The sequence below is a fragment of the Rousettus aegyptiacus genome, unplaced genomic scaffold (genome assembly GCF_014176215.1).
Source record: "Rousettus aegyptiacus isolate mRouAeg1 unplaced genomic scaffold, mRouAeg1.p scaffold_m13_p_1, whole genome shotgun sequence".
Lineage (NCBI taxonomy): Eukaryota > Metazoa > Chordata > Mammalia > Chiroptera > Pteropodidae > Rousettus > Rousettus aegyptiacus.
The window spans coordinates 37,445,554-37,459,608 of record NW_023416284.1 but is presented as its reverse complement, the minus strand read 5'-3'; the positions used below and the strand labels follow the sequence as shown (position 1 = coordinate 37,459,608).

Here is a 14,055-nt window from a genome sequence, read left to right as displayed (position 1 = left end):
ATAGGAACATAGACAATATATATGTGGAACAAGTGGCCAGTGTACCTGGTGTCAGATCCAGGGATGACAGAGAGAAATGATTTGCAAGCCTAATTAGACCTGCTCCCAGTTCTCAAACCTGCAGCTCTAAGCCTCCTGCTAATTGGCAGTCCCTTAATAGATTAGGACTTGGCATTGGGTTTGCATGTTATTATAAACCACACACAGAAAAACCCAGTGGCTGAGGAACTCCTGCCAAACCCAGGCCTGGGTTTTTGTGAGGCTTTTGAAGTGCACTGGTCTTTCAGTATTTTGTATAGTCAGTGTGCTGAAAGACATCAAACCATTCCTTTGGATGGGATTTGTGAAGGGTGAGTCTGTTGAATAATTAATTCTTCCAAACCCATTCTGTCATCTTGATGGACAAGCAGGAGCCCACATACACAGTTGTGCTCTCTGTGGTACTTGGAGCATGATTGGAGAGATTATTTCTCACGGATCCTGTCGGATTCTCGGGAATCTGGCCCCCTTCCCTTCGTGCTTTTGTGGGGGGAAGGAAGAAGCATTAGAGTGCTTCTGCTACGTGCCCGGCTGTTTAACACGCCATCTCAGGAAATCCTCACAGCAGCCCTTCCAGATGGCATGACCTATTTTGCCAATGAGGATGCTAAGGTCCTGAGAACTCACTAGTCCAGGATCACACTGCCACAACCTGGTAGAGAGGGGAGGGACTTGTGTACCTAGGTCTGCTAATTTCAAATTGTCACCAAACCAATCCAAATCCAGAAAACACTTTTGGGTTTCTGTGGGTGCTTAGGTGATTAATACGGGCAGTAAAACAGTTTTATGCTATTTACATCATGCACAGAGTTACCTCTTTGCATGGTGAATAATGTAAGCACTATAAGTTCAGTCCTTGAGTCCCCCTACTCTGAGGTGAAACTATGCATTACAGAGAGTCACATCATGCAGAGGGACAAAAGAGAGACTTGAGAAAGTGGCTTTGCAAGAGTGTGCAAAGGCCTATGACAGGCTCCAAAGGTGAATCCATTATTTCTCAGGACTTTGAGCAATTCCAGGGGCCTTGCTCTTCGCTCTTGTCCACCCAGTTATGTTCCTGGGGATCCTTCCATTTCTTTCCAAGTCCATTTCCACAAAGGGGAGAGCTCTATTGGAGGCTAAGATTTCCATGAAAACCTTCCATTTTTCAGGCAAACATACCAGGCAGCTCTCGTGGCAATACCATGGTGAAGGGGAATAATGTTATTTGGCGTTTTGCCCTTTAAAAAAATGTATGGGGATGGGGGTGGGGGGGTGGAGTCGGCGGGTGGTTGTGGGGGGGAGGATGGGCAGAGAGAACACTGGGGGCTTTGTAACTTGCTGCAATAGAGAGGTCAGGTGGGCAGGGTCACGAGGGGAGGAGGGGTGCAGAGGAGGCCTAAACCCCCCTTTGCCTGATTCACACATTTTGGGCGTTTTTAAAGTAGAAGTTTGGGGATTTTATGTTTTTATTTGGAAGAAGGACTCTAGACATTCTGTCCCTCTGAGAGAAGCTGGCTCCTTGCTGCTTTGCAAGGATTAAGGGCCTGGCTTCCAGAATCATTGAGGAAACATCCCAGGAACTACCCTTTTCTCTCAACAGCTGAGAAATGCATCACACGGAGCAGTGGCTTCCTGGAGAGTTTTGGCAAAAGAGCTTCCCTCTGGAACAATAGGGTTCCTGTAGCCAACCACCTAGAAGTTTTTACTGCAGCCTGTTCTCCCACGCATATCTGAATGCCCACATTTTGTTGTCCCCATCCTGGTGGGGGAAGGGTGGGGCTGCCAAAGCAGCGGAGGGTGGTCCCAGAGCACTTGGATTCCAACCTACAGAGGGCCAACCAGTTTATGAGACGCAACCCTTCTCAGGTCCAGTCAAAAGTACCTTAAAGACGGGAAATGTGATGGCTGCACGAAGCTGTAGAAAGCCGACCCGACCCAGCGCCATGCCTACTGTGCTGTCCTGAGACCGGGTTTCTGGTCTTCGGTTCCAGTCTGCCCCTAATCAAGCTGATACTGCTTACCTGGAAAGGGTCACCAGGAGAAATATGTGAGGTCCAGCTATAAAGCACAGAATAGTATCCAGCTTGCAGCAGTAGCTAATGCTGATTCCCTCCTGCCTCCTACCTGCACCACATTTTTGCCGATGCCTACTTCCTTGACAGAGCCAGGAGATGCCAGTCATTAATTCGGTTTCTATTTGAAGGTCTGCAGAATTGGGGATGTTTTCTGGGACTGTTCTTTATAAGTGAGCATCTTTGAACTCTTGGGGGCTCTGCTTGGCCAGTTTAACCTTTACGAACTTAAAGTTGTATGCTTCTCAGTTACCCCAGCCAGTATAGCATGTAGGCTCATGCCCATCTGCTGTATCTGGATGCTATGGAAATGAAGCCCTCAGTTGTTTTATAAAATGTCCTGCACTCCTTGGACAAAGGCGAAGACTCCAAAACTTAGAAAGGTCCACAAGACACCTGATAAAACCACACCTTTCATTTTGCACATGAGGAAACAGAGCCTGAGAGAGCAGCAGTGTGGTTATGTAGTTAGCTGCAGATGGACCAATGACGAATACGAGTTATTATTAATTATCATTGGCTAGTATTTGTTTCTAAGGTTGCCTTGGCAAAAGAACTTTAATTTTCCTAAACTTGCCCGTGTTTTCTTCTTATTGCTATCAGGCATGTCTTTGCTAAACCCTAAACTGGGGTTGAAATGATTTTCCTCTCCAGAATATTGGTTGAGCTGACCCAGCTCAGCCTACCTGAGACTTTTTATTACTCAGTAGGTGAAAGGTTGGCTGATGGCCAGAACAGCCATACGAAGTAGAACGATCCCAATATATTTATTTGGCTTCAGTTTTCTCCAATTTATAGTAAGCCTAGTGATGATTAAACTAGAAATCATTTTCCCCAATTAAGAAATTAATTCTGGATTGAATAACATTTTTAACCATCAGTTTTTCCTTTTTCACATCTTTTCAGCATCTATGTTTTAGGAATCAGATGGGCTCCCTCAAATGACTTTTTTCCTTTTTCCTTAGGATAAAAAGTCGGGTAGGGGCTGAGGGTGGAACACAGCAGCAGTTTTGTTAATTTTGGGGGGAGAAAACTTTCCAGTTCTGAATTTTTTTTTTTTTTTAGAAGAGCCTTAAATACATTATTGCCATTCAAAGATAGCAAGGAATGTTTGAAATGCATTTACTGGGCTAGTCAATAAACTTGTATTGCATGCTTGCTGGCTGCCAGATCATGTGCTGAGGGCGTCCACTGTGTTCCCTGAACATTTTAGAAATGCCTGTATGGGAGTTCCTATCACGTTGCATCATGGGTAGTCGTTCCCCAAGTATGTGTTCTTCGAGGGCGGGGACCACATCTTATTAGTTTCTGTGGCCCATAATTCTCTCAGTGAGGAGTTTCCTCATTCAAAGCAGCCTTTTGCTCCTTCACTTTCTTGCCACCCAGTGCAATGTGTAAAACTCGGTGGGGCATGGACCAGGCCTCAGATGTCTGGGAAAGAAGTTTGACTTGTACTTTAATCAGGTGTTTTGTAATGCCATTCATTCCCTGGGCACTTCTAAATGAAAATGGAGCCTGTAAGGACAGCACAGAGAGAGGAAATAAACTACAAATTAAAAAGTGATTAGTGAGTGTTTAAGCAGAAGGTCAAAGGGATTATTTTGGACTTCAAACTTTTCAGCTTTCAGGGCTTGTATTCAGTTACAAAATTACATCCCCGAATTATTTGTGCAGGTGGCAGCTGTCATAGTTGAAGAAGGTTTCAGTGTTTTATAAAAGGAACATTGACAGAGTTGGGAATGGGCAGTGTGCTCCTGGGGTGAGGGTTGTCTTATCCGCAGCACACTAGAATGGCTCCAGTCTTGCTCAACTTGAGTGACAGTCCTTGTCTGAGCTGACACAGCCCTGTCCAGGTTAGTTCAGCCACCTTCTTAAAGAAGCCAGTCAAGCCAGTTGATTGGCATCGTGTAAATAGCTGGATAGTAGATTTTCAGGACTGGGAGGGCAGAGAACTCACCATGGTTAAATAACTACCACGTAATATTTCATCTTCACAGTTCTTCAGGATGGGCTATTGGCATCTTCTCTTTACAATTGAGGTTCAGAGAAGTTAAGCGGGCTGCTGAAGATTGCATAGATTTTAAGTGGCAAAACCGGTTTTCAAATCCAGGTCTGAGTTGCTTTATTAAGATGGGCAGAGATTTTTCAAGAGGATCACAGCAAATGAGTTATGGGTGGGCTGACTTTGATCCCTTTTGGCCCCTGGGGCAGCTGGGCGGGTGGGGCATGGCCGCTGAATCACTGACCAGTGGCCTCAGTTTACCTGGGGCTGCCCTACAAACTATTTTTTGAAAGCTTCACTATGCGAAAAATGCTGGGAAACAGTGAAGATTAAATATCTTAAAGATCATCCAGCACCCTGGAGAACACGTGCAGCCACAGTTCCCATGTCTGTATTGCCACATGGCATTAGAGCCGGTTTAAGAAGCTGGAAATCTGGATGTTATGTGAGACTTCTGTTATTAAACGTTAGCAACTAATTTAAAAATTTTTTAAACACTGGGTGGGCCAAACAGAACATCTCTGCAGGCCTTATTTGGCCATGGCTGCCAATTTGTGACCTTTGACTTGGATCATGTAGCTTGATGGGTTGGTTACCTTGGAGTACCTTGACAGCCTTAGATTGCTGACCAGCATGATTTTGTTCTCAAGGGCATCCAATAATGCTTCTACTCTTCATTTTTGGCACTGCATCTGGCCCCAGTCTTGCCTTTTGACTATCTCGAACTTTGGCCCTCCCAGGTGTCTGATGTCCTGCCAGTCCACATGTTGTTTATTTTACCGCCACGGGAACCTGGTATTTCGTGTACACCTGGGCAGCATGGCTTGGACGGGGGAATGCATGCTGACTAATGTGTGTTTAACTATTGGAAAAATTAAAAGAAATGTTTCTTTTTACCCTTATTATAGCTTTACCTCCCATTCAGCCTCGTGTGATCTTTGAGAATGCATAGCAGGGTTCCTGCTATGATGTTTCTTCCCTGTGTCAGGGTGCCAGGTCCTGCTAACCACTCTTGAAGCCCCTTCTGTTTATACAATCCCAAGAAGTCCCTGGAATTATAGGATTTTATGAGCATACTTTTGCCTTGGGGTCATATGTCATTTGGAAAGTGGCTGGCAAGCCTGTGACTATTTGAGCAAGAGTTTGACAGAATTCTGATCACATTTTATTCCTGTTTAAAAGTTTTAGTGGCTTCTTATCACAGACAGAAGCAAGAACAAACATTTATGGAGCCAGGCAATTACTGGATATTTTGTAAACTGTTTCAGATGGCCCTCATAATTAACTCTGTATGCTGGGAACTCTATTGTAGAATGATGAAAATGAAGTTCAGAGAGGTTAAGTGACTTGCCCAAGGTCATACAGTCAGCCTGACAGGTGATATAGTTCATGGATCAATTGGAAAAAAGCAGTCCTGCCAGAATGGGTTATATGGCTAAGTGAATCATTTGAGAGGAGATATTTAAGTCTCAAAGGATGAATAGGAGTTTGCCAGTGGTAGTTAAATCCAGATGTCGAAAACACAGGAAGATCAAATGTGATTATTTATGTAAGAGCTGTAAAATCCTATGCACCCTTGTGATACTTGCTGTGTCCCAGCTCTGGGCAGCCATATTGCAAATGAACACATTTAGGTCATAAGTGAGACTGAGGCAGAAGAGTGACTGAATCTGTATTAATCCATCTCAACATCAAAGAGGAGCTTGCTTTTCATTTTTGTTCATGGTCAACATACACTTTCCAGAGCTTTGTAGCTTTCTTAATCTGCATAGACATAGTTTATGTGTACTTAGCAAGAAAAGCTAACTTGCCCTGTCTCTGAATGAACTTTAGAGTCAGAGTATTCTATTATATATCCGGGTTATAATTCTTATCAGTAGAGTGGACACTGAGGAAAATTATAATCTCTCCGACCATTGATATTTTGTCTATATGCTAATTTATTTTGACAGTTAAACCAGCTGATGTATCCAAACTTCTGGCACAGAATAGATGCTCAGTGAATATAAATTCACTGTCATCTTTATTTAAAAGAGAGATTAAAAAGAGAGGAAGGAGATTTGTAAAGTGACCCAGTTTTACCTGGAGTGGAGGAATCATAAGTCCTGTTGGCTCTGGTAGTTGTGTATTAGTAAAATATGTCATTTGTGAAATATGTATTGGCGACAACAAGGTCTGGACCTTTCTCAATGAAAAGTATGAGCCACGGTCCGTTGGTCAGTTTGTTTTCAGTTCCTGGTGGAAGTGGCAGCCCTTTAAAAATCCAACTGAAAAGACCAAAACAGCCAGAGCTTGGGGTGTTAAGTAAGATAAAGAATAAAATGTTCGCTTTAATAAAGGCCATCCAAAGTTCTTTTTCACACCCACGAACTAGACTAAAGACAGGTGTCTCTTTTGCATGGAACCTGAGGCTTTCTGAACTTGAGGAACTCAAAAACAGTGGGGTGTCTTGCCTGTCGTCGTGTCCCCAGCACCTAACACAGTTCTCAGTACTCAATAACTGTCCGTAAATGTTTGTGGAATGGAACTAAACACCTTGGCCTTGGGGTCAGGAAACCCAGGCACCAGGACTAGATGCGCTATTAGTTTCTTTATTTCTACCACATAGGTGCTTTTGGTTCTGACAATCTTCTTTTTGTGAAGAAAGGGTCTGAATTTTTCAGTACTGGAGAATTGAGCATTTGTCAGAGAGAACCTCTAGACCCAGAATATTGCATGCTCACTCTAGCCAACAGCAAGTATTTTTCATGGCAGCCCCTTTTCAAAGGTGGAAAACGCCTTCATAGTAAACTTAGTTTTGTCTCATCTGGATTGTGTCCAGTCTAAAAATCTGGACAAATATCGTAAACCAAAGAAAGTTTGCACACGTCTAAGACCAGTAGCAATTAATTACTTTAAATAGAAACCCTGTCACTTATAAGCAACGTAAATATTTGTATTTTGAACCTCTAAGTAGTAGTTGGGCTGACCATTCTGGCCTTAAGTGATTAAAAAAATCAGTGGGTCATATTTTAACAGGGAATACATTTATAAAGAAGGAGAGGGTCAGGTCATAGAATAAGAAAACATCAGCCAAAAGAGAGACCTGGGTTCAAATCTCAGTGACCAATTGACTCCCTTGGGATCCTTGGACAAGTTACAAAACTTATGGCCTTATTCTTCTGTTGAGTACAAATGAAAATAATCACCTGTAACTTTTCATAGTGATGGTGGATATTAGAATACATTAATTCCTAATTAAACTCTAAACTCCTTGACATCAGAAACTCAGTGTCTTCTGTCTATATTTCTAACATCAGGTCCAGGTTGATGCTATTTGCTAGCTTTGCACTTGAGATGAGCTGCTTACCTTTTCTGAGTTTCAAATTTTCATTTGTAAAGTGAGTAGAACTCTATAGTGAGATGGATAAATTCCTGTCACAGAGTCCTAATAGCTGCCTGATTTGAGCAACTTTCTCTAGGCTTGATACCTACATGCATATTCTGCATCCAGTATTATTTTATGAGTGGGTGTATGGGCTTTCTGCTGATGTTAGTTTAATTACTACTCTCATAGATCCTGGACTTTGCTTATTTTAAGATAAGTACAGATGAAGCGGAGCAAATTGTTGGACAACTCTGGAAAAGACATTCAAAGGACTTGGGGTATAGGGAAGGAGCCCCTCTCTGATGCTCTGATTTGGTTCACGCAAAAGGGCAAAGATCTCTCATTCACTATACGACCCCATCACTTCCCTACCTGCACCAAGGGCTTTCTTAAAAAACCCTCTGAGAGCAGGAGGCTGTATTTAATTTTGTGCAAATGTGGAGGGAGCAGGGCTCTGGGGCTGGGTCACTTGGGTAACACTTCCCACATGACTTTATCAATGGGTGGGCCACGAAAACTTATCCTCTGTGTTTTTACACCCCACTCCCAACCACCCAACCTGCCTAAGTGTTAGTTTTTCAAAGCCCAAGAAGTTTCAAAGGCCTGAACCCAACACAGGGGCCTTTCTTCATGCTTTGATTTTCTGCCCATTAAGTGTTTGTCAGTGAGTTCGTATTTCACCTCCTCTGCAGCCTACACATCCCAAGAGATCCCTGGAGGTATAGAAAGTTAATTGATCCTTGATTAAAAGAAGAACTACTTGAGTCTGGGTCTAGAATCACCAGATGAGGGTGTGTGTGTGTGTGTGTGTGTGTGTGTGTGTGTGTGTGTAAACTATTCAGTTCTGATTTGCAAAAAGCTTGTAATGTACCTTTCACTATAGACAAATCTAAATTCCAGGATATTGGCTTCAGAGTTTTGGTTAAATTATGTGCTGAACATATGTGTGATACGTGGTGAATGTTCAGTGAACAATGGCCAGTACTGTTGCCTTGACTTTTCCAAACAAAACATCTTTTTCTTCAAAGGCCATGAGTTTTAGATCGCTGAGCTTCACTGAATTTATTAATACTCAGGTGCTTCTTTTTCTCTGTTTTAAGTGACTCACTTACTTTAGAAAGCACCCAAGAGTCAGATCATTTGAACCCCATCCAGCCCTGCCACTTACTTGAAGAGTGACTCTGGTAAGTCACTTTAATCCCTTGAAACTTAAGATGACTTTACGGTGTTAGTTTTTATGACTGTTTTTCCCATTAGCCTGTGGGCCACCTGAAGGGTGAGACAGAAACTCCTTCATCTCAGTAGCTCTATCAGTGCCTAGAATATAACAGGCAGCCAGGTTTGTCAGACTGTAATAGTATATGTGGGGATCCTCAGCACAGCATGGACACATAATAGTTGTTTAGTGAATGTTAGCTATTATTATTGTTCTCTGTGCTATTTTTCCCTTTCTTCCTTTTATTGTTTACTTATGTACCTCTTCTAGCTCTGTAGCAAAATTTAAAAAATTGTATTCTCATACTGGCTATTGGTTTTGTTGACTGCTTTATTGGAATCTCTAAACTGCACTGAATTCTCATGAATGTGCTTAGCCCTTGGACCCCAGAAACCTCCTGCTCAAGTAAGGGTCAACTCATGCCTCCCATTTTCTGTGGGCCATCTTTAGAGTAGTCTTTCATGCCCTCGCTATAGTCTCTATATATGTCAGTTCACACAGTAAGAATATTTTAGTGTAACTGTTTTGTGACTTTCTTACACTACCATGAGCCTCTTGAGGACAGGTACTATATGATGCATTCACCTTTAGATTCCCAGTGGCGAGCACTGGGAATTTTTTTGAAATGAAATGACTAGGAACTGTAGTTGGTAATAAAGATGGTGCCAAAGTTAGAAATGGAGATCTTGCTTTGGAAAAAAAAGTAGCCTTTTTCTCTGTGTCCTGGACAGGAAAAGCATGGCGTTATGTCTCTTGAGGACTAGCTGCCCTATTGGGGAAAATATTTATGCTTTTCCCATCAACTGAAGGAACCCGAAGTTACTCTCTATCTGGAATAAAGTCAAGAATTAATGGGCATCACCGTCAATCAGACCACAAGTTTGTAGCGGAGACAAAAAAAAAAAAACAAGCCATCGATTTTACAAAATGCTGCTTCCACGCTATTCAAGAACACAAACAGGATATATTCAGATCCAACTTCTTGTTTGTTTGTGGTTGTTATCCACATAATCAGAACCGGAAACCATCCTCAAGCCTTAAACAAGAAAGGAAGAGAAAGGGTTTGTATTGCTCCCAGGTTGAGAGCAAAGTAACTGACCAAACAAATTTTCTTTCCTCACTTTCTCTGTGGGACTTTTTTATCCTTTCCTTTTAATATTTATTGAGTGTCCATATCGTGTGCCAGACTTGCCAGCAATGCCAATGCCATTGGCTTGTGTCTTCCAACTAAAGCAACATCTGGTACTGATTTTAATCTAGTGTATGTGTTTCCCCTTACTAGATCATGAGCTCCCTGAGGGCAGGGCTTGTGTCATCTTCATATTCCTTGTATTTAGTATACATAGTAAAGGTTCAACAAATATTTGTTGACTAAATGAATGCATTAGTACATTAACTTATTACATCGTCCCAGCTATCCCAAAGCTAGATTTCATTCTGTCCATTGAACAGACGAAAAGGGGCTTTTGAAGATGTTGAAATAACTTTCTCAAGTAGAAGGGAGCAGAGTCGAGATCATTAACCTAGTTTGTCTAACTCCACAGCTTTTTTATATATGTTTTACTGTCCTTAGAAACATATGTTTTACAGGCCTATCATATGAATGCCATTAAAAATAGAAGCTGGGGGCCTGAGAGTGTAGCACAAATTTAAGAAACTCGGGGTCTGTTCCCTACCCGAGTTTATTAGCAACTCCTTGGCTCCTAGGCACCACAGAGGCTGCGACTAAGCTCGGACACCAAACTAAATGTTTTTATCACAATGTGTGGAACTTAAAAGCGGACTATTAATATCATACTGCTGGCTTCTCAGCTACTTTTCATAGCCAACTTGGCCACATTTCAAAATGTTTCAGCAATGGAATGAAGATGGTTCAGGCCCATATGATATCTTTTCTCTCCTAGCCCCCCATCCCTAAAAGATCAGCTAACCGCTCTTGCCGTTTCTAAGCCAGAGCATTTATTCACTGCCTCCCTTGCCCCCTTTACTCCATTGCAGAAACCGAGTTTCAAGACCTAATCGTTACTGCCTTCCAGGGCCCCTCAGTGTTTACTTTGAGAAGGTCAGGCACAATGCTGTGGTGTGTTGCTGTTCTTTCTTTTCAAAGCACCAGTATGAATTTGATAAAGTAAATTGTTGTTCTAGCAGGAAGCAGTTAGGGGTCACAAAATAAATAGCCGTAGAATTCAAATAAATCCAAAGAATAAAACCAAATAAATCCATGTGTGTATGCACAGCGATACATAAATACACTTTTTAGAAAGTGAGCATTTTTATCGCTGCCGGTCTGGACCAAAGTAATTGAAAAATTGTGGAGTTCATGGTACATTTTTTAAAGAGGCGGTCTGGACCTTCAAGCAACGTGACATGAATTTAATTCTTTTTGAAAAACACGAAAATGGAAATTTATCTTTCCAACAACTGCTTATCTTGAGATTTTTCAGCTAGTGAAATTCACATTTGGTTAAACCCAATTTGCAAAGTGAAATTAGGGATTTAGGCTTTTTTGGGTGGACTACGAGACTCTGACTGAGCTAAATAGTCTGTCTATTTTTTCCACTTGAAAATGAGTGACATTCATACTTAAATGATGCTTTAAAATGACCTCGCAGGGTCATTGGAAAATTCAATGCAAAAATGTGTATAAAGTGCCTTACACATCAGTAGTAGTTGTTAACTATTAACCAGGTATTTTTCATGGTCTTTCCCAGTCTTAACATTCAGTGGCTCACCTTTTACTTTGTGAAGTAGCATTGGGGCTTGGTATTGAACTTGTGTGGTAGAGGAGAAATAAGTCTTCTAGTTTAAGAGAAGAGCCTGAACCAAGATAGGAGTCTCTGTGTACTGTTTTCTTATAGGATGTGTCAAGGGGCGCAGGAGACCATGAGACTGAAGAGGGGAGGTTCAGGTCATGGGGAACTCTGTAGGTCATACTTTATCTGGTGCTGTGCAATGGGGAAACATTGAAGAGACTTTCGGAAGGCAATGACATGCTCACGGTCAGGAAGTAAACTGGTGGATATACGTAAGAGGCAGTGAAGGCTAGGAGACCGATTTGGAGGTTTTCGCAGTGTCCAGGCAAGAGCTATGGTGGCCTTTCAACTTTTTCTTCAGGATTGTGAGGGACTTTTTCCTGGCAGGCGATCGACTCCATTTGCCATGACCTTTAAGAGAATGGCATCTGAGCTGGCTACTAATTAAACCAGCAGCAGCTGCACTCTCGGATGCCCTTGGGCTCTGCTCCAGTTCTGCAAGCAGCAGGGCCCATCTCAGCTTTGCTCAGTCTTCTCAATGACTCTTTGAACAGTGACAGGAAAAGGCTGAAAATGGCATTCATTGAGCATCTACTATGTGCCAGGCACTGTGCTAGTGCTTTGTTCTCGTTCCATCATCACCACTGCTCATTTATCATATGGAGGAACTGAGGCCCAGGAAGATGGAGTAAGACTCAGAGGTCACACTGCTAATAAGTGGTGGATCTAGGATTCAAATTCAGGTTGTCTGACTCTGAGGCCTTCACTGCTCCATGCAATACAGCCTTAGGATGAACTTCTCAAAGAGGAAATGGCTTAATAGAAGAATGTACTTGAAGACATAATGAGATATCAGTAGATTTGGGCTTGTTAGTAATTATTACAAATTGGACTTTAATTTTTAGCAGGATGTTATAGAGCAGTAGAAGCGCTACTGCCTTGGCTCTTCTATTGCCTCCATCTGTGCTCCTGGCCAAGACAAGAGGATAATGCTGCACTCCTGGGGATGACGAAAGGAGGGAAGGGGATGCATGGAGTGAAAGCTCTCATTAGGCCATAGATCGCTACAAACGCCAGGAATTAAGTCCGCTGTCTTTGCTGTTATTTGGGGTGGTCTTTGTTTTAGGTCATTCTTTAGCCTCCTTGCATTGATGTTTTCCCTTTCCCTCCCTCCCTCTCTCTCTCTTTCTCTCTCTTTATTTTCTGTCATTTACAATGGTTCCATCTTGACCAGCGAGCCTGCCCTTCCTGATCATTGAAACAAGCACCATCAAGCCTTACCACCGAGGGTTTTACTGCGGTGATGACAGCATCAAGTATCCTCTGAAAACTGGTGAGACAATAAATGACGCTGTGCTCTGCGCCGTGGGGATTGTGATCGCCATCCTTGCGGTAAGTGCCCAGATTATCATGCTATGTCTGACTTCCCCTGTGTCATATTATAGAATATCTGAGCCAACAGAGACTTGGCAGATCAATTAGAATTTCACTTGATTAACACTATATCATGCAGTTAATACCATTACCAAGGTATTTTGAAATACTAAACACACACACACACACACACACACACACACACACACACACACACAGGAGGTCCTTAAATAATGTCATTTCATTCAATGCCTTTCGATTGATTGATTAATTGATTGCGCCTACAGCACCTGGTCTTCCTAGGTGGTCTCCCATCCAAGTACTAACCAGGCCCAACCCTGCTTAGCTTCCGAGATCGGATGGGATCGGGCATGTTCAGGGTAGCATAGCCATAGACTCAATGCTTTTTTAGTATAACATTGATGAGATGCCATGGCAACTTAACTCTTATTTATATCAATTAACTTTTGCTAAAACTGGTTTTATTATATGTCGTTTAGCTTAAAGGTGCAGATCCTATTATGAGAACTTATTATCCTCTAAAAGTCTTATAAAAGTGTGCTAAGCACCCTTCTAACATATTTTGTAAGTCTACGGCCATGCCACCCTAAACAAGCCCGATCCTATCTGATCATGGAAGCTAAGTAGGGTCAGGCCTGGTTAGTACTTGAATGGGAGACCACCTAAGAAGACAGGTGCTGTAGGTGTAAAAAATTTAAAAAATAAATAAAAAATAAGGGATTGTAAGCTGACAAGGTCCTTGCAATCTGTGAGTTCAACCAAGGGTCGCCTCACCTAAAAATAAATAAACAAACAAACAAATAAATAAATACTTTGCATACATTATCCTCATAACAATTTAATGAAGCCTAGATATTGTTCTTTTTCTTCTACATATTAAGAAATTGAGGTCCACAGAGTAAAAATAATTAGCCCAAAGTCACTTGGTTAATAAGTGGTAGAGTTGGGATTTGAACCTAGTTGTTTCTTACTCAAGTCCTAACTCTGAGCCCCTGAGGGGGGTGGGGAAATGCCTTGTCAGATATCATAGCCATTTTCTGGGTTCTTTCCAAACCGTCACTGTGCTGCTGAACAGTGATAATGCCACTGGTGTTCTCTGGCATATTGTTTAGTTCTCTTCTCCAGTGGCTATGGAGCCAAAGTGAAAATAAAATAGGATTTGCAATCCAGAGACCTCGGTTCTAAACCTGGCCCTCCACTGATGAGCTGTACATCTTTAAGATCAAGTG

General features: G+C 42.2%; 1 protein-coding gene, 1 non-coding gene and 1 pseudogene across 4 annotated transcripts in view; 2 read left to right on the top strand and 1 right to left on the bottom strand.

Annotated features, from left to right (window-relative positions):
• PLPP3 (phospholipid phosphatase 3) overlaps positions 1-14,055 on the top strand; it is a 118,977-nt gene that overhangs the window by 23,791 nt on the left and 81,131 nt on the right. For all 3 annotated transcript variants that reach the window (XM_016159912.2, XM_016159911.2, XM_016159913.2), the window contains exon 2: positions 12,666-12,823. In XM_016159912.2, coding sequence (XP_016015398.2) covers positions 12,666-12,823 — 158 coding nt within the window. The remainder of the gene's footprint in view (positions 1-12,665; positions 12,824-14,055) is intronic.
• Positions 13,084-13,202, bottom strand: LOC118605186. Its single transcript, XR_004951969.1, has one exon. It is a non-coding gene; the product is annotated as a 5S ribosomal RNA (ribosomal RNA).
• LOC118605141 lies at positions 13,395-13,512 on the top strand (annotated as a pseudogene).